The sequence below is a fragment of the Sebastes umbrosus genome, chromosome 9 (genome assembly GCF_015220745.1).
Source record: "Sebastes umbrosus isolate fSebUmb1 chromosome 9, fSebUmb1.pri, whole genome shotgun sequence".
Lineage (NCBI taxonomy): Eukaryota > Metazoa > Chordata > Actinopteri > Perciformes > Sebastidae > Sebastes > Sebastes umbrosus.
Window position 1 is genome coordinate 18,032,578 of NC_051277.1, and position 21,485 is coordinate 18,054,062.

Below are 21,485 nucleotides of genomic sequence, written 5' to 3' on the forward strand. Positions count from 1 at the left end.
TGATAATTGTAAAACAAGGCATCAATGTGGAAAAATGTAAACATACATGCAGTGAAAGATGTAGTATGGAAGTGCGTTTACATGATTCTTGGCCTTGCATTAATAACCTGGCTGCTGCTCCCTGGAGTAACAAGGTTCATGTGGAAAAAACATATAATTCCAATCACTTTTTGAGGTGCATCTTATTTATATTTCAATTTCTTATACCTGCATCCTATTTGAATTATGCAAACAGACCTCAGATCAGATTCACTCTTGCTCAGGTTATATAATAGTAAAGATTAACAAGGGGAAGTGAAGTTATAAGCAGCCAGCTTCATCTCTATTCAGACTCCCAGTAGGACTTTAGTAAAGCTGCAGCTTCCTGTCTTTCTGTACATGATTTGTGCTCATCTGCTTGAGCCTGGACTGAATTTCTAGCTCTGTAAATTGTTTCCATGTGTCCTGAAATGCTCCAGAGAAAGTCACAAATGTCTGCCTTCACCGCTGGTTTCAATTTGCCCTCAGAAATATGCAGTCAGAGGGGACTCGTTTCATGGGCAAAATGGCCTTATATGTCCCGTGGCAGTGCTGGCAACGAATCTCTCTATCCTACAGAGGGCAGTACACTACATTCAAACTATCAAAATGAGAGAATTTCAAAATAAAAGTCAGTGTCTTGATGACCTCTGGGTGACACAGTCCTTGACATGACCCTCAATGCCCCATTAAAGACACACAACTATAGTTTTCCCAATTTTAATTAGTGTCTCTTCCAGTGAGACTTTCTTGTGTGAGTCAAACATCTGATGAACGCCAATCAATCATATGTATCATAGAAAGATTAAATAAAAACCCACATAGCCGCGAGTCAGATGGTAGAGTATTCCTTTTTATTTATCTGGCAAAATAATAAAAAAGGAAGCATTTGGAAAGAGTCAAAGCTAACAGTCAGGAAATACAAAAATATAGATAAAACAATTCTAACAGCTGTTTTGATTTATTTCCTCTTTCTCTCTCCAAATGGGAAAAAAAACTATATTTCTTTGGATCAACATATAATAATATGGACTGTATATTTAGAAGATATCTTTTACACAGGATGCACAAATCCATGTTCAGCCCCATCATGCAACCTCCAACTACCCATCAGTTCATGATACGGTAATGTCCTTTCATCAGTTTGCAAATCATCCCCCCCCTCCCTCCATATTTATTTCTAATAGATACCCAAATATTATCCCCTAATGAAGATGGATGTGCCCCCCCCCCCCAAAACCCCTCCAGTCTCTCTCTGGTGAAACAGATCACAGGTACACCTCCTCATGGCGTGTCAGGAAGCCTGGAGACTCACAGCTTGATGGAGGACGATGCTGTTCATGCTTGTGGTTGGACTTTTGTCTGGAGACTCCTGATGCAAAGCGTTGTTATGGCTGGTCTCAAGGCTGCCCCCCCCCCAAACCCCTCTCCTCCTCCTTTAGGCATCCAGGGATGTTTTGTCGTGGTCGCCGCGTTTGGACGGGGGCACCAGATGTAGAGGCAGCGTGGGCGGCAGCTCGTGGCCCTCCAGCTTCACCTTGATGAGGTGGTTGGCCAGGGCGAACTCGTCTTCGTCGAGGAGGCCGTCTTGATCCACGTCTGCTAGCTTCCAGATCTTTCCCAGGACCGTGTTGGGCAGCTTGGACTTCAGCATCTCCTTCTTTGCTGCGGCGCCGGACACTTTGCCGTTGATGGGAGAGAGGGTGTAGAAGATCTCGTCATATGTTGGCTTGTCGCGGCCCACCACCCACTCCAACTCGTCGATGCCTTCGCTGGCACCTTCTCCGTAGCCGTGACCGAAGGGGCCGCTCATGGTTCCCTCAAAGCATCCACCCTTGACGGACTGGCTGGGCATGGCGGCCTCTTCCTGGCGCACCAAGGCCATAAGACGGGCGATGTCGTTGGCCAGCATGTCCTCCACAGCCTCCAGCAGCTTGGGCTTCAGCGGTGCGAACTTAGTGAAGTCCTGGCCATTGAGCTGCTCCTGAAGGGATGGGGGGGTTGAGAGAAAACAGGATTTGGTGATAGAAATAGATCAGTCGTCAATGGCGACCAATGGGCGTAGCGTACAAGAAGCAGGATTTCCTGACAAACCAGGAAGAATAAATCTCATCCCCGTCCTGGCCCATCCTGGAGGGCAAGGGGCAGGAAAGAAGGGCAAAGATGTGAAGGTTGGAAGGTCGTTCTACTCTGAACCGTTTGTTTCCAACACTTTATATAGCACGCCACAAATAGAGTCAAAGTTGTTATTTCATCAAATATGTAACACTGAATGGTACATCACAGTCTACTGTGTAGGTAGCTGGATTTTTGTTGTAAGAGTAGCGTGCGTAGAGTGTGTGTGTGTGTGTACGTGGGAAGTGAGTGGTGACGCGTCAGTGACGGCAGCAAGTAACGTTATTGACTCCGGCCCAAGCAGGAAAAGTTAGCAGTGTTTGGTTTGTCCTTTCTGTGCTACTGTAGAAACATGGCGGTGCAACATGGTGGACACCGTGGAGAGGACCCGCTCCCTATGTAGATATAAACAACACGTTCTAGTATTCCATTTCTGCCAATAGATCCCCCTAAGTGTTACACACACATCTTACCTGCATCTTGTCCAGTTTGGGGAAGTCTCCAGGTGAGATCTGGTGCTCCTTCTCGATCCGATGGTAGATCTCTCCCAGGTTGGCTATAAGCTCCTTCTTCTTGGAATCCTTTCCAAACACACTCGGCATGTCCTTTTTCAGAGAGCTGATAATATAGGCCTGCACCTGGACAACAGAAAGGAAATAGGACGGACTTACTTTCAGTGATTTTTGAACGGTGCTTTTGTGGAAACTAATTAATGAACAAATGAGTTAGTGAACTGAGTTTTGGTGTTCAAGGGCAGATAACCTATATGGATTTGATACTGTAGTAAAGTACATGGAGAGAGACCTGACTGGAAACCCCACTAACTCTTTACACGTCACAAAATGAACATCTAAATGAGAGGATTTCTGATGCCACCAAGAAAAAGATAACTCTCTCTCTCACTCAAAAATGTGTTTAGCTTATTGTTACTTCACTTGGATGTTTGAGTTTCACTGAGCTGAGTTTGACACTAGAAGTCTGTTTTCACATTCATCTGCTAAAGTTTTCTCTGTGCTCACTTTAGATCTAAGTTCAACACGTTGTTTGTACAATTTTGTGACATCACAACTAGTCTGGAAGCCAATCATGGTCCAGCATGCAGCTATGATGTGGAAACACATGCACTGAGAATGAGGACTGAGTGGAGTAAGAAACATTTTGTGTCCAACAGTTTACCTTTAAAAAAACTATATATATATTTGCGTATTTATAGATGTTGGATTTTCTAATGAGACAGAGGCAGAAGGATTAGATGTAATTTTAAGAATATTTATTTATCAATATATTTAATCAAACCTATCAAAGTAGGGCTGAACTATTTTGAAAAAATATCTTATTGAGATTACTTTGACTGATATTGCAATTGTGATATGAATTGTGGTATTAGAAGGAATGATAATTCTACATCATTACTACATTATTCTCATTTTCATTGAAAAACATTAAAATGATTATGGTTAGATTTTTGCGGGGATCTGTACCAAACAAAGATGTGAAGTCTGTAGAATATGATGTGTAGGCCAGGACATCTCTGCAGCACCACAATATTTACTTTAAAATGGTATTTTGACACACATTTTGCCTATAATAAATATTGAGACTACTGAGATTTGAAAATTGCGATGAAATTTCGATTAATTGTGCAACCCTATATCAGAGTATTTTCATGTGTTTCATGGGGGATTTTTAAAGTTGGGAATTTACCAAATATACATATAGACTGATAGCAGAAACATCAAATAATCCCTCTTGCTCTGACAAACAATTGTTCTCACTTCTGCCTTTGGTTAGTTAAGAAACTAAACACTAAGAAAGTTGCATAAAACAGGACATTTTGTGTAATCCCCCTCATGTGGGGCTGGAGGACAGGGGTAGTCTTGAGAAAGAACAAGAGTGAAAATAAGATGTGTTAATGCAGCTTTTTAATCAGATGCTTTTTAGTCACTCTAGCAACATGGCTGTCTGTCTGACCACCACTCTGGTCCTGACCTGAACTATTGGATGGATTGACATGAATTTGACCTTTAGGTCAAAGCACTAGCATGGCTGTAGTAATACCCATATTACTGTACTATTTAATATGCCAGAAAAAGAAGAGATTAGTGTGTCCCTAATGACATAGTATGTCAAAAATACCAGGATGCCCTACTGCATCCAGTCACATTTAGCAGTATGCAAGTCAGCATGCTTTTCTGGCTATTCTGACCCACAATCCTCTGCACAGCGGAAGATACGTCACATCGACTGAGCCGCTAAGAGAGAGCACAGACAGATGACAGCCTGAAGACAGCTCATTGACAAATATCAAATATATCAGATAAACACGCAAGAGGGTCAAAGTTCAAGGTGCAATGTTACGACAAAGTAGTATGTCCCAATTGTATGTATACTGAAGCAGTACATACTTTGAAAGGGCAGCTGCACTAAAAGTAAAAGTAAAAGTATGTGATTAGGAACGTAGCCTTAGTCTTGATAATACTGACCTTGGCGAGGCGTGCCCGTTTGATGAGGTCATTGAGTTTGCGTAGAGCTGCGTTACGTGGCAACGACTGGATGTCCAAGAACAGGTCCTGCTCCTCTGCCTCAAACAACTTCCTGTTGTCCGGGACCAACAGGGGCTGGGCCCAGAACGACCCGATGTACACGCGCACCACCTAGAAAAGAGGTAACCTCCATTAATCTCCACTGTTCATCAGGTTACACTTGACTGCCCACACCCATACCAGAGGACAGTCTTTCACAAGTCAGAAACATGACACTGATATCAGGCTAGAATGTTTAAACAGACACAAAAACACATATGTATACTCAAAATAGACAAAGTGTGTGTGACAATGCAATACAGGACTGTGAGGTTGACATTGAATAACATTTTAAAACGTATTTGTTCTGTGCTTCACATCCGGTAGAGCAGCTTCACAGTACTCAAAGTCAATGAATAATTATCTCCATGATCCAAAGGTTTCTCTGGGACCGGTTTATGAATATGGCCCCGGATCAAACATTAACTAAACAGTCAGGGAAGAATCATAAGACAAGTTTCACAAAGGTCACACGATATCAGGTAGTACAAGTTCTTTCTTGTGTCTTTTGTTACAATGACAAACTGAGAACATTAGCTGGAATAATCTTAAAACATGTCACTATTTAATTACCTCGGACATTTTCCCTCAAAACATTAACATTTCAGTCCCAGATCTTCTCACCTCAGGCGTGTTGATGATTTTCCCCAAAGACCACATCAGCGCTCCGTAGACCCTCATCAGCTGCTGAGTGCTGATCTGGTCCGCCTTGTTCAGCACCACGCGCATTTTGTCCTCGTGGTTCTTCAGAGCTCGGATCACCTCGGAGAACTCGTCCGAGATGTCCAGCTTGTGGGCGTCGAACAGGAGGATGATGCGGTCCACGCGCTCTGCGAACCACTCCAGCACCGCGGCGAAGTCGTAACCTGGAGAGAGCAAAGAGAGGAGAGACCGGCTGATTAAAGATGGGATCTGCACTGACAATGTTGTTCCCCCTGATGACTTCCACTAGTGCCCTGTTACTGGCTTTGTTTATAGATGGTTCATTGGATTTTTTCCCCCACTCTGAACTGACTGACTGATACAAGGTCAGAATATCATTAAATGTATGAACTGTATGTATTTAGGCTGGAAACAACTAGTTTTCCAAAAGGATGCCGCCTTACTGTAACACATTGGGCCTCATGCAAGAACCACTCGTGATTTAGGAGAACTTGTCGCATTCACCAATTTTCTGCAATTCAAATTATGATATCATTCTAAATGTATTCATATAGCCTTATCATGTCATCATTAATTTAAATTGGCCAATGATGCTATAGTATAGCACAACAATATGAACATCTCAAACTGCAAAACAACTTAAATTATGCACTAATTGAAGGTAAATCTTGTCTCTGTATATAATAAGGTCAACAGGAAGTGTAACCAGGCACGTCATGGCTGATTAACTTCTTTTGGATGCGTGTCAGGCCCTTTTGGAAGAGACCGTGTCTTTAGACAGCGTGCTGATATATTGGCAGAGACAGAGAAATGGGGCAGGACGCGTTGCCTTACATGGTATCATTGGGGCATTAATTGTGCTAATTTACAATTCTCATGAAAGTGCACTCATTTAGGTGGCATTCATCATGTTTACGTGGGTCATTTACACAGTTATCTGAAGTTAGGATCATTTGCTGAACGTGGCGCACTCGTACGAGCCCACTGTACGAAAAAAGGTAAAAGAAAGTTAAGACAAGAATAGGAAAATGTTCTTGCATGAGGCCCAATGTGAGTGAGGACAGGTAGTATTCAGATTTAGCCTGCATTATCATGTCAACTACTCATTTCTTTGTTGCCTAAAATATATTTGGCAGTTAAGTTTAGTACAAGAGGATTTTTTGAAGCCAATACTTACATCGATTTGTTTATTTAAATTGTGACTAAGACACATTCAAAATCTTGCTATCAAATCCGAGCATACTGGTGTGGAGAAATACAAGAGTTCAACCTGACAAAGAGCTCAATGGCTCCAATCAGTCAATAAATTGTGTGTGGGTGCAGTTTTATCGTGGATTCTACGTTCATATTCCAAGTCATGTTGATCCATTAGTGTTTAGATAAGGGCTGTCAAGAGGCAGCACAGTTTCTCCCTGGTTACCTATTAACTAGCTTTACTGAGACAGCAGGAGAGGCGTATGAAGGTAAAGACAGTTTGAAGTCCTTCTGGAAAATGTATTAGGATTGAAATGACCTTATCAAAGACAGTTTTCAGCAATGTGCCTCATAAGAAACAAGCCCAATTGTAATGGAAGAAAAAAGAGGAAGCAAAAAAGCAAACGTTTGAGATAGACCGGATATATAAGTGTTAAAATATCATGCTATGCAGTGCCGTTGATGTCGATAACACCAAAAAGTGTCACGCCTGAGCTGGAGTACAGAAACTCACTGCACTATTCACTTCCTTTGGTTATTTAGGAAACAAGAGGGCTAAATCAAATTACAAAAAATGAGACTTTTTCACTGAGCTTTGCCTCGAGGAGCCGAGGAGGGAGTGAGGAAGAGGGAATTATGGTTCTGATTAGCGTCCGTGTGTCATCTGATCAGAGAAGAATGCAGTTGCTCTAAAAGCTCATCTCGGCTGTCGCACAATCAGCGGCAGATCTGCTGCACATGCATTCCAACATAGCTGGCTTTTGTCTGTGTCTATGCACATGTATACAACAGAGAGACACGGAGATACAGTAGATGGACAAAACTGTGATGTAGATAGATAAAAAATGAGAGAGAGAAAGGGTAAGTAAAAGTAAAAGTGAAAGACAAAAATGAATGTAATAAGAGATGGACATAGAGGAGGGACACCTTCAACAAAAAGGAGTTTGTGCCTGTTTGTGCCTGTTTTTGCGCATGACGACATGTGAAAGCAGAGGGGGGGGGATAAAAGGGGAATATTTAAAGTTCAAGATCCCTGTGGGAGCCAGCCGAGGACTTTTGCTCATTCTCTCTCAAGTCTGTTTTTAACACACGGGTCAGGGAATCAGACAGAGGGACAGCTGCTCAAGCTTAGACTTACTTATAGCACATAGCATCGACAACTGCTGTGTCTCTAGCATGTGTTTAGACGACATACAGGGTCACACCCATGTATTCATTGGCCAAATATTGACAGAGAGCAGCAAAGTGGGAAGATTAGGCTGTAGAGTTGTTTGTCTTGTTGAAAAATCCAAAATGTGGTCATATTAGAAAACACAGTTTCATTCAAATCTCATGGATAAATAAATGAATAGTTTGGTATTTTGGGAAAGACGAGAGTTAGTTGAGAAAATCGATCAATACCATTGTCATGTCAGCACAGTAAATATGAAGCTACAGCCTGGGGCTGGTTAGCTTAGCTTTGCATAAAGGCTGGAGATAGGGGGGAAACACTTAACCTAGCTCTGTCCGGAGGCAAGATAATCCACCTACCATTAACATGTTATATCTTGTTTGTTTAATACATACAAAAACAAAACAAAAAAACATCCCTTTATACACTGTGAAATTGAGATGGACAATTTTCACTATTCCTTTTTACCTTCTCTAGACTGAAGAATGAATGAATGAATGAATAAATAAATAAATTCTTAAATACAAATATATGTAAATATATATATAAAAATATAAAAGAATCTGGCGATACGATACTTATCATGATACAGAGGTTACGATTCAATATTGCGATATTTTGCCATACTGTAAGCAAGGCAATATACTGCGATTTTTTAAATCTAATTTTAGGAAAACTGTCATTGTATAAAGATTCAAAGATTTAGCATCTTTGCTTGAAAAATGACTTAAACGATCAATCAATTATCAAAATAGTTGCCGATTAATTTTCGGATGATCAACTAATCAATTAAGTGACCAATAGTTTCATCTCTTAAAGGAATAGTTCGGCACATAAAAACACAACTTGTTGTTTCTACACTTCAGTTTTTATACATAGTAAACAAACAAGATATAACAAGATAATTAGTGAGCTTTATTTTTACTTGATTTAGTTACCTTTGGACAGAACATGGCTAGCTGTTTCCCCCTGTTTCCAGCCTTTATGCTAAGCTAAGCTAACCAGGTTCTGCCAGGTAGCATCATATTTAGCGTACAGACATGAGAGTGGTATTTAACTTCTAATCTAACTCTGAGCAAGAAGGTGAATATGTGTTTCCCAAAAACTACTCCTTAAAACAAAGCTACAAGGATACATTATGGCCACAAGTTCTAAGGTTCAACTTAGCTTCTGACAAATCTTTTTTTTCTTCCTGTCAGCTAAATTTGCTGAATAGTAATAAACGTGTCATTATCCATGTCAAGTCATCAGCAACAACTATGGGAAAGATGCCAAGCAGTTCTGCAAAATCACAGTTTCGTTATAGTTTTCGACACTTTACTGAGGAACAACCTCTTACATGCTGACCTCATCAAAAAAGAATTCATAATCAAAGCATTATGCAATAACAAAGCGTTGATGAATGGAAAACACAAATTCATTGTTTCTGAGTATAAAGCTGGCTGTACTGACACACTCAAACACACACACACACACACACACGCCCGTCACACCTCAGCTGCACAATCAGTCCTGTTTATATATGACACAGTGAGTACAGTATGTCTGGGTAGTACAGTTTAGTATCTGTGTTTATGTAGAAACAGTTAAGAGGATAACCGCTGTGTGTGTGTGTGTGTGTGTGTGTGTGTGCGTAGGTTTGAGAAAGAGAGAGAGTGTATGTGTCTTTCTGTTCTGTTCTCGTAAGGATGTAAGTATGTATGAAATAAAACTGAGGTATGAGGTATCAGATTGCGTTTCTTTTTGAAGAGGGTCACCTTGACATGAGACAATCTTTTCATTCATACAGACACTTCCTGTTCTTTCTTATCAGATGGCACTACTTTACGCTTGTACTGTATGTTTACTGTCGCTTGTTTGGCCTTTTCAGTGCCAACGATCCGTACTCTCTGTCTCTCCTTCTGCTGTCAGTGTGTCAGTGTGCTGACTTCACTATGACTTGCCCCAAAACTGCATGTGGGCATGTCTGTAAAGGGGAGACTCGTGGGTACCCATAGAACCCATTTACATTCACATACAGTATCTTGAGGTCAGAGGTCAAGGGACCCCTTTGAAAATGGCCATGCCAGTTTTATCCTCGCTAAAATTTAGTGCACGTTTGGTGTGGTATTTAGCCTTCTTCGCGACAAGCTAGTATGACATGGTTGATACTGATGGATTCATTAGGTTTTTCTAGTTTCATATGATGCCAGTATCTTCTCTCTAGCTAAAAGTGAGCCCGCTACAACCTCCAAAAGATCAATTTTATTAATGTGTTAAAGAAATTAGTGGCGTTATTATTATCATTATGGATTATTATCATTATCGCATTACTTTGACAGCCCTACTATTTTTATTACCAGTTAATCTGATGAGAATTTTCTCTGTTAATTGATAAATGGTTTGATCCATGAAATGTCAGAAAACAGTGAAAAATTGCTCATAAAAATGTCCTAAAGCCCAAAGTAATGTCTTCAAATTGCTTGTTGTGTGCTTCCAACAAACAGAGAAAAGCAGTAAATCCTCATATGGAGAAGCTATAACCAAAGAACATTTGGCTCTTCAATACTGTAAATAGTTGCAGATTAATTTTCTGTTGATTGTCATTTAAACTCAACGCTAAATATTTATTCTCTCTCTTCCTTCTTGCTGTGTGTCGTGGGAAATCCAACTCAACAATAAAGAGCAGATTTACTGACTGTGTATCAGCTCTCTGAGGGGGTGGTGGTGGTGGGGGAGTGGGGGGGGGGGGGGGGGGGGGGGGGGGGGGGGGCATTCTTGGGAAACTCTCTGCTATGTTTGCCGTTTTACTCCACATCCTTTCCCTAGAGTACACAAAAACTCTTGTATGTGTGCTTCCTCTTAAAGGGGCTCGAATCAGGTAGAAAAAGCAGAAGCTGTGTTCAGCTGCACTGTCATCTTCTGCCTGTGTTCTGTCGTATCATCAAAAGTAAAAGGAAAACTGTGTATGTGGCAATTCTGAAGAGACCCTGTAGGTCACAGAATTGTTGGACAAATGGATAAAAATATGAATTGATTTATTTCCACAGAGCGCAGGGAAATGACTCCGACATAAAGTGATAAATGATACAAGCACAGGACAAACAGAGAGGGCTCACAGCTACATAGAGGAAATGTTTTCGATTATTGTTGTTCATTTAACATAAACCTGGCCACGGGCCGATCTGAAAAACAGAAAGAAAGAAAAACAAAAAAGAAGGAAGGATGTGAAAGAGGAGCGTGCCGTACAAAACCACAGGTACAGAGACAGGAAATGAACTTCAAAGTGCTTCGCACCCTTTCCTTGCTACCGCCAAGCTGTGAAGGCCTCCATCAGGTTTACATGACTATTTGGTAAACGCTTTGACCTGAGGGCGTTAGGCGTTAAATACAGGTACAGGTTTGTTAAATACACTATGTGCTGGACTGCTACAGTTGTCTTTGTAGATCGCAATGCCAAACAGACATACCAGACTTAAGGAAAGGAAAGGTATGTAGGTCACCTGAGCATGTTTCCTTTTCATATTTGTACTGACTTCCTGTGGGTGGATTTTGTATGCATGCGATTGCGGTATTTCAGGGTGATTGAGCAGAGAGGGCAAGGCTCTGTTAAATAGTAATAGCGACTAGGTGAGTGAGAGAGTGGGTTAAGTGTGGGTGTTTACGTAAGACAGACCTCTGCTTATCCTCTGTTTCTCTCCGGACAGGATTCCAGGAGTATCGATGATACTGATGCTCTCCAGGACGGCGTTAGGCATCTGGGCACACATGAACCTGCCAAGAAAATACAGTAACGAGAGAGGGCAGAGTGCAGGTGGGAGAAAAAGAAAGTAAAAGGGAGTAGAAAGAAAGATAGGATCAAGAGTATGAGGCATAGGGGTAGAGGGGGAGGGTGGGAGAGACACAAAAACCAGTTGGGTCAGAGTGTTTATACATAAGCTTAGCATTAAACAGACATTATTCTGGAGCTTTTCAGTAACAACCTTCATGCTCTCAGGCACTAACGTTAGTTGAATACACCCTTGCTGGAAAAAAACACAGCTAAAACACAAAGTAGCAGCTGCCACTAGGCCATTTTCAGAAGTTCTTGCAGTTAAACAATGTTCACATTTATATAATACGTTAATGACAGTGGGTAGATTTTAAAATAATAATGTCAAAGTACCAGAGTTTTTCCACACAGCACATTTGAAGCCTGTAGTTTGATTGACCTTGACACTAGGGCTGCAACTAACAATAATTCAAATTTAGAGCTGCAACAATTAATCGATTAGTTGTCAACTTTTAAATTAATCGCCCACTATTTTGATAATCGATTAATCAGTTTGAGTACTTTTTTCTTCACTTCTCTATGACACTAAACTGGTTATCTTTGAGTTGTGGACAAAACAAGACATTTGAGGATGTCATCTTGGGCTTTGGGAAACACTGATCGATATTTTTCACCACTTTCTGACATTTTATATACCAAACAACTAATCAATTAATCGAGAAAATAATCAACAGATTAATCGACAATGAAAATGTTCGTTGCAGCCCTATTCTAATTACAGTATCGATTTATCTGCCTATTAATTTTCTATATTAATGATGAATCATTTGGTCTGTAAAATGACATAATGGCCATAATTTCCTAAGGTCCAGAGTGATGTCTTCAATTTGCTTGTTTTGTCTGACCAGGAGTAAAACAATCTAAGATATTCAGTTAACTATCACATAAGAGAAAGAAAAGCAGCAAATCCTCAATATTAAAAAGATGGAACCAATGAACATTTGGCAGTTGTGCTTGAAAAATTACTTAAATTATCAATCAATTATCAAAATAGTTGCCAATTAATTTTCTATTGGTTGACTAATTGATTAATCGACTAATTGTTTCAGCTCTAGTTGACACTCTGGTTCTTTGGATATTTTCCTGCAATAACAGTGAGACTACATGATTCAGATTTTCCATACAGTGGGGGAAGTCCCTTGTAGGAGGTTACCATTGATGTAGGAATGTTAGGGAAACACTGGGACAATACATTATTAAGTTATGAATTGTAGGCCTGAGTCATTTCCAATGCAACATCATTCACTACACAATGGTCTCCTTTAAGCTGGAACACTGAGGTTTAAACTTGAAAGGGGAGTGTTGCTCTCCAACAGAAATCGACTCACACAAACACAGACAGATATACACACTATAAAGCGTGAGAGGATGAGAGGTTTTGCATAAACCCATGGTGTCCCACTCAGGACAAAGAAGGGGATTGTTAAAGACACCCCACAGCTCAGAGTACTACTCCTCGCTCTGCTGCCCTCTCACTCAGTCTGAACCGATACTCTCAACATGAGCTCAGAGGCACCGGGTCATAAGACCGGGAGAACTGTGCTTTTACATTCCAGCTGCAACCACACTGAGGGCAGACACACACACACACACACTCACCAACCACAAACCCTAACATACCACACATAGGGAGGAAAAAGGAAAATCCAAGGACAATGAACAAGTCAAAGAAATATGAGAGGTAGGCTTCTTACATATAGATCCAATGCATGCTATAACATTACAATAACAGTGACTTCCAAAGATAACAAACAGTTTTTTTCCACTCCCTGTCAAAGCTGATGCCGTATGATATCCAGTTGGAATTTTGGCGCATGTCTTCCATTTAACTATCTATCCCGACATTTTCCACACAGAGCACTGTAGGAAAAAATGCTCCGATGAACTCAAGCTGGAATTCTCAGAAGCACAGGACCCTACCAGGCACAGGGGCCCCGAGCTATCTGAGATGCTTCGCTGTTTAATTATGTCTCGAGAAAGTGAGAAACTCATCTTCTCTGTGAGGCTGCGGCCCTGGCATGAAGACCTGGGTTAATAGTAGGGCTGGGACGATACACCTATCTCCCGATTCGATACTATCACGATATGTGGGTGCCGATTTTTAAGTATTGCGGTTCTACAAGTATTGTGATTTTTCTTAACTTTTTTACCACTATGAGACCATGAGAAAAAGTTGAGTCATACACTTCTAGGAACTTTTACTTTGGAAAATACTTAAATAAATACATTAAAAATGTTTGATATTCAGCATATATGTAGTCAGAGATGTCCTGAAGTCAAATATATCAGTCATTGTCAGGCATTATTTATTACATTTTTTCCATCAACCCAAAATTCAAAGAATAAAGACATTTCCCTCAAAAATTAGTGGTATTTTCTATCTAATTTATTAGGGAAATGTAATGTTTTATACTTCTGGTGAATATAATCCAATCAATTGTATTTCCATTTATCTATTTTGTATATACAGTTCCCTTTGTCAACACCTTATCTTGAAAACCGGACATAATCACACGTGTATACTTCCGTTAACTTCGCCAAGTCAGTCGCTAGCTTTCCCGTCAGCTCTGTGCTCTTTATACAGCCATGGTCAGCTCCATCGGGGCTGTTTGAATGTATTTAACATAAATGTCAGTATACAGGTGCTCTACAGTTGTAGCATCGGCTGATTTGATCACGGAAATGCGAGTGACGGCTTGTCCGCATGTTACCGCAATACGATAAAATTAGCTGTCCATGCCAGAGTTAGCATGCAGCTTTAGCCATGATGTCTAGCTCTGCTTTTCCTGGTAATGTGTGAAACCCAAAGTGTTTCCATACTTTACTGTATGTGTAGTGTTTACCACGTTGGATTTAACATGTGAGAGTGCCGGTCGTATCCATGCGGATCCTCCGCCGTTTTCTACTTTCTCGTTTCGGCTCTCTGACTACGATTTGTTTTGGTTGGCGGATACAGAACGGATATGATGTCACGTTACTCTGACTACAACAATAAAAGCAAATATATTGATTATGGCATTAAAAAATCAATTTCAAAATTGTAAAAATACATAGGTGAGTCATTTTTCTTTCCAACACCTAGTTAATGATCCACATCAGACCTCTTGACCAATGACCTTACCTCACAATGTAACCTTCAACTTCCCATAGAGAAGAGGAAACAGGGCGGCTGTCACTAGCACTAAGGATGTGGACAGGGTTGTTACAACTGTGTCACTTTCCCATGTTTACTTCCTCTAAAATCTTGACTTGTGTGTGTGAATAAAATATCTCTATGTCATATATATCTATACCTACATGTGTATTTGTTTATGTGCTCTGTAAGGCTGTGCATGTGTCAACCCCTATCTGAATAAAGTGCAGAGTCAGTGTCCTGGATAAAAGGCCATGAGCAGGACAGGACGGAGCGGGACAGTGTAGGCCAGGGTGGGCCAGTGCGGAACTTAAACTTTGCTGACTCTGGTTTTTACTGAGTAATGGCTTACAGAGAGCACAAACACACTGAGGCCCTCTGACTGCAGTGGTATTTTAACTAAAAGGAAGTAAGAGCTGAAAAAAATAAGCAGGTTTATCTGGAGTTACTTTTAAGGAAATGTTTAGGATTTAGTACAAATGAGATGCACATGCAGAGGGACACAATGTGAAACCAGGCTGCTCCAAATAGAAATAATGGAAATACTGTAAAAAATGGCAAGCTAGTAGCCAGCCACTAGCTTTTGGGTTTGCCAAATCCAAACTGTAGGCGTGGGGGATCACATCAGTGATTTCTGTTTACTCTCTTCATAAATAACTGATTATATTGAGGGGTAAGTCCCAACCAAGGCTAGTAGTTAAAGGCTAACCTGCAGGTTGAATGACTATGGTTAAAGAGCTAACACCGTGGAACTGCCATCACGCTGAGCAAGGCCGTTTGTGCTCCTATGACATACTATTTTCTCCTCCACCTTAAAATCAGTCAATTAACTAATCCTTGATGTCTACATCTACCTACTTCTATGAATCAAAACACATTCAGTCAACCAGCAGCTGAAGGCCAAAAATACTTCAAAATCCAAATACTTTTGGCCTCCTCAAAAGGAAAGTGGAAAGCTGGCAGAGTCTGAGCCAAAAGCAGTCCAGATCCAAATGTTAGTCTGGATCTGGTTCTTGACAGGCTTTTTATCAATAGTAGGCCTGTTCTGGGCTGTGTGCCATCACAACTGATTAATTATGTTTAAGGCCTACACATACACAGAGCTGTTCAAAAAAGGTCACGCGCCTGTTATTGTCATACACACATTATGTTGCGTATGAGCATGTGAGCTTTCCCCTAAACAAATGAAGGCCACTCAGGCCTGAATTCAAAGAGAACCACAAGTCCCGTGATATGACAGGATCGCGTCCAACATTTTGACAAATGATGCTACAATGGACAATAGCCTTTGTTTGTACACAATCTTATCTGGTTTCCCCTCAAGTCTGTAATAAACTGCAGAGGGGTGAATGGTGGCCCGTGAGGTCCAACACCCCTCTATTTTAAAATGTTATCTAAATTCACTTTTTAGAGTTTGACTGATGCTGTTTGGCAGACATTTGCACTCATGCAAGATAAAGCAAACACTTCACATAATTGAAGGAAGTGATCTCAATGGACAATAGGAAATAGGTTTAACTGGGGAAGTGTCAACTTGAGTTTTTTGTAAATATGGCTACACAACCCACCCGATCATCTGAAGTTAATAAGAGATTAAGATTAAGACAGGTTAGTCATTTGTGTATTATTTGTCCATCTGTTTGGCTGGCTATTCCTGTGCAGGGTGACACCACCACACTGGGAAGAGAGGGGATATACCCACATCCTCTACAGGAAATTACACCATCAATAACTGGATGTCAGCCACCTAATGTCATCACAAATCCACACACAAAGATTGGATTAAGCAAGCATCGTCATGCTGGCTCTGACTCATAGTACCTGGCTTGTGCAGTCTCACCTTCCACTCTGAGTTTTCCCTCTATACTATTCATTTGTTTCACTTTCTCTTCTGCTTTTATTTTGCTGTTTTCTATCCTTTCCAATTTTTTTTTTTACCATTCTCATCTTGCATTAATAGTGCTACTAGAATGAGAGAGTTTTTTGAATGGGTTTTTAGTTAGAGGCTTGAAATAAGGTCTGTGGTTCAAGTTTTGTTCTACAACATAAAATACATCAATAATCAGTAAATACCCCCAATGGAAAAATTCCATTGGCTTTTTGTCAAGGGAACCCAGGGAGATGCCAACTTCCTGGTTGACCTACAAAAATACGTCATCCCTGGAGCACTCTATTAGTTAACGCCCCACCTGAGCAATACTTCTTAGTCATGTGAGTTCTTGCCATGAGGACGTTTTTACATCAGACTTTAACGTCAGGCTGAATACCAGGTTTAAGTGTCACTGAGTGATTCATAAAACTTTGAGAAATGTTCTAGGTTTACTCTGAATCTACAAGCTAAGAGCTGAATGACTTAGTGAAACAACTGCTGACTCAACTGTGAACAATAAGAAGACAGACAGTCACACCAAAAACCTTTAAACCTTTGTGATAAGATTTCATAAGGCCTACACACAGGGAGTGGGTTGGCTTGTCGGCTTCTACTGATGAGGCAACATTTATATGACCAAGGGGTATGAAACTTATGGCACCTACATTCGAGGGTGCGACAAGGTCAGCTTGTTGCCTAGCAACACTTTCACATGTCTCTATGTTAAAGGGGCCACTCTGTGACTTTGGGACAAAACGATCTGTCACCACCAGTGGCTCCGCCAGGTGCTTTAAGTAAGAAGTGCCTGAAGAAGGGCAAGGTACAATGTTAAAGGGACTGTATCTAAGTTTTACTCGTATAAATGTTTTTTAATCATTGCCAATGTGTGAACAGGTTGTACCCTAACCTAAGAAATGAGACCTTCCGAGACTTGTACACTGCTTTTCATGTGAAGAATGGTTTTCCAGTATAATCCAACGGATGTGACGTCATGCAAGCTTGCGTGTGCCTTCAGGGCTAACAGTGCAACCACAGCTAACATTAGAAATGGAGTCCACTAACGCCAACAAACAACCAGCCCCCACCACAACACAAACTCCACGGAAGCACACAAAAAACAAAGTTATATCTAGTGAAGCCCGTCTTGCAAAACAGGAATGTAACCGATGTCGGGGGGGGGGAAACTAGGATCAACATCGGCCAGGCCTTCGAGTCATTGAGGGACCTTCATTGGCAGGTCCTTCCTTCCTACAGCTGTCAGACTCCACAACCAGCACTGCTCCCAGTAGACCACTTACACTTACACAACAAAAACTGTCAATAACCTGATATTTTCAAGTGGAATTTCATTCATTCAGTCATTCATTCATTCATTCATTCTCACTGTTCAATATAATTTTTCCACTTGTGCAATTTTGTTAATAGTCTGTTTATTGTCAATACTGTATATACAGCTCCTATTTTTATACTTCCTTCTATTTAAATGGTTCATATTTTGTTACACTTTGTTTAGCTCTATCCCCTTTGCTGCTGTACACTGAAAATGTCCCCACTACAGGACTTATAATGGAATACCTTATCTTATCTTATCTTTTGGTAAGCTAACATTACTGCCAAGCATGTGAAATATATAGTGATATTGTGGTTTTAGCTGTCAATCACGTTCTGATGCTCACGTCTACGTAGTGCGAGAGCGAGCAACAGGACGCTGACTGTCGTTGGACTTAACGGCCACAGGTGTCACTGTTAACAAGCAATTTCTGATTCTTACATAGAGCCCCTTTAACTGGCAGGATTTAACCAAAGTGAATGTTGGAAAGCACCTTCCTGTCCTTTTGCTTTGCCATACACACATAGTTATTGACACTAAACACGTCTCAGGATAACGAAAGTGGGGAAACTTTCACACAGCTGGGAACATTGTGCAACAGCATACTGTGAATTTACCTGCATGTAAGGACATGTAGTGAGGCCATTTAAATGATGATGATGATGATGTGCTGTTATGACGCGGTTCTTAACACACAGCTGTGTGAGCTAATGACAATGCAAGGACAGGCATGACTTTGACATGACATTTTGCATTTCAATCACCCCATGAATACATGATTGTAAGTCTCTAACTGTTCCTGTAATCCTAGTGTACCACATTTTTCACATTGCTGCAGTGTAAGCTCATTACTCTGGACTTTGTTACCTGTTCAGAAACGCGTTGCCAAAGGCGTTGAGTTTGCGGAAGGGCTTCTTGGGGTCGACCACCAGCGCGTTACCCGGTATCACCCCGTCCTGATCGCCGTGCATCACCGCGATGAACGAGTCCGTGGTGGGCTCGGGGCCAATCCGCATCCCGGGGAAGTCCTGCTCCATGAGGTGCCGGATGAAGGTGGTCTTCCCGGTGGAGTACTGGCCCACCAGGAGCACCATGGGCTTGTTGTCGAAGTCGGCATCCTCCAGTGCGGGGGAGTGGAAGTCGTGGAACCGATACGCGTCCTCCAGCGGGAACAGCTTGGTCCGGTAGAGCCGCCGCAGACCCTCCGACACGTTGTTGAACAGCTCCGGGTCCTTCTTCAAGTTCTTCCTGAACATGGTGGCTTTAGTTTGACACGGTGTGTGTCAGTATGATGTGTATGTTAGTGGTGTGGATCTCTCCTCCACCGTCAAGAGAGTAGCTGCCTGCTGGAGTGAAGCAACGGCTGGGCTGGGCGAGGTCTGTGGAAGTTTTTGTCTCCACCCTCCTCCTCCTCTTCCTCCTCTTTCTCTCTTAGCTAGCCTACTGTGAGTCACTCATTCACAGGGAGGACTCCCTCTTCAGCTGAACCGAAGATAGTCAACTATTTTCCGCCACAAACACGGAGCTCTACGCGGATAGATACCGTGTAATACTACAGAGGTGTGACTAGTAACCGTAACAACTGCTCATAACGGTTAACGGCTAACTCGCTTAGCAACCGTCTGTCAGTTGAACCCCGCTCCTGGCTGGCTGGCACGCTCATACCGGAAATACACATATTTCACAATAAAAGCGTGAAAGGACGCCAGCCAGTCGATTAATATGAAACATGCTCCCAGCTTTAAATTCCATCTGTATTAGGGCGGTGTATTTACAATAATAGATATCCCAGCCAACATGGTTTGGTTTCCTGTTTTCAGACAGGAAAAAAGTAAATAAACTGAAGTATAAATATCAAAGTAATTACAGTAAATATATAGTGTGTATATACACACAGTAACATTTATCTACAAAAATATAAAGTACACATGAAGTGATAAAAAGACTAAAACTCTGTAGTTTTTTCTGCATTAAAAACAGAAAAGATAAAAAGAAATGTACAAAGTGGGTCGTCCAAAATAAATAGAAAAATAAATAAATAATAACAATAGAAAATAATTTAGATCAGACTTTGAAAATGGATAACCATAATAATAATAATAAAAAAACATAACATGGGTTATGCTGGGGGTACCTGGGTACCAAGTGGGTTTATGGGCCCAAAATGGGCATCTTATGGGGCCCACTTGGATCAACTAAGTTGGTCCCGCTAACCAAGTGGGTTCTAGGTGGGTCACTAAAGGGGATTTATTGAATGGGCTCAGAATGGGCAACACAATTTCATTCACACAGTTACACATTCACACCTGCTGAGCAGTAACATTTTTACCTTTAACATGAAATGTTGGGTTCATATTCATATGTGGTTTTGGTTTTAATGTCAAATGGCTATATCAGTCACAGATATTCACAATAAGATCTACATTTATTTTCTGTTTAGTTTTTATCTGATTTAGGCTACTATGTCTTGACCTATAGCCACACTCAAATGACTGCATTCATTCATTCAGTCATTCATGTCAGTGAAACTTCCAGTAAACTGTTTGCCTTTAACAGTAAATGTTGGATTCATATGTGGTTTTGGTTTTCCTTTCACATGGCTATATCTAGTTGCACACAGTCACAATGATCTACATTTATTTTCTGTTTTGTTTTTTACTTTACTGAGTGTATTTCTCAGACTGGGTGATGTGTATTTTTTTTAAATATATTTCCAGTTTTCTGTTTCTGTTTGAATTTTGCGCCTCAAAAAAATGTTTAGTCCGACTTTTATCTGTTCTTTTGTTTTGCAGGCATCAGTAGAATAAAGCACTTGAATTGACCTGTAATAACAGCAGTATAATTCATTCAAATCTCAACCAAATGATCCTCTCCTCATTTCACTCTCCTTTGAGGTGCCATCATGTCAATATGAATGAAGTATCTTGCAGGTAACAAGTAAGTCTCTTGCATTACACTTGTATTAAAGTATTTCATTCATTCATTCATACGTACTCTCAACACTAAAACTGAAAAGATTATTTGTCCTTTGGGGGTCGTTATGTCAGTATGAAGGCATTTGATGTTTTATTTGTTAAAGTCATTTTTGACTATATATTTTGACGAACAATTTATAGATAGAGTGCCATATGTTTTGCTTGCTCTCCTTTTTGTTTTCTTCTGCCTTTATATGAAATATGTGTCTCAGTTATGACACTTGAATAAAATTATTCATTCATTCATATCAGATAAACATCTAGCAATGTTTTACCATTTACCATCTTTGCTTATGTAGTTTTGGTTTGTGTTTTAATTTCAGATAGCTACTGTAAATTAAATTTAACATGCATATACACACACAATACATATATATATAATGATAAAGTGGTGTCACTCAATGTCATGTAGCCTATATCACATGTTTTCTCTGTACAAAAAGCACAATAAAGAAACAGAAAGACAGTTTAAGGGATCAGCATAATTTTATTGCAAAGAGCAACCTTCACAGAAATAAGCATGAAAATGTCACAGTGACTTTTCAGATGTGTGAGCTGTAAGCCACAGAGAGTCCCATCAGCTTTTCGATGACAAGAGGTGTCCCACCACAGATAACAGCAGC

General features: G+C 40.7%; 1 protein-coding gene across 1 annotated transcript; it reads right to left on the minus strand.

Moving 5' to 3' along the window:
- Positions 1-850: 850 nt before the first annotated feature.
- On the minus strand, positions 851-19,532 carry ehd1a (EH-domain containing 1a). The gene is made up of 6 exons (XM_037780389.1): positions 18,755-19,532; positions 11,399-11,496; positions 5,340-5,581; positions 4,617-4,787; positions 2,607-2,771; positions 851-2,002 (listed from the first exon to the last, which is right to left on the minus strand). The coding sequence occupies exons 1-6, from the start codon at positions 19,141-19,143 to the stop codon at positions 1,457-1,459; spliced, it is 1,611 nt and encodes a 536-aa protein (XP_037636317.1). The 5' UTR covers positions 19,144-19,532; the 3' UTR covers positions 851-1,456.
- Positions 19,533-21,485: the final 1,953 nt, after the last annotated feature.

Excerpts from the sequence above, each read along its gene's own strand:
- ehd1a (XM_037780389.1), bottom strand. The coding sequence starts at position 19,143 with ATGTTCAGGAAGAACTTGAAGAAGGACCCGGAGCTGTTCAACAACGTG. Across the intron at positions 5,582-11,398 it reads GAAACAGAGGATAAGCAGAG|GTTACGACTTCGCCGCGGTG; the intron begins GTCTGTCTTACG and ends TGCTCTCTCCAG. Across the intron at positions 4,788-5,339 it reads AAATCATCAACACGCCTGAG|GTGGTGCGCGTGTACATCGG; the intron begins GTGAGAAGATCT and ends CCTCTTTTCTAG.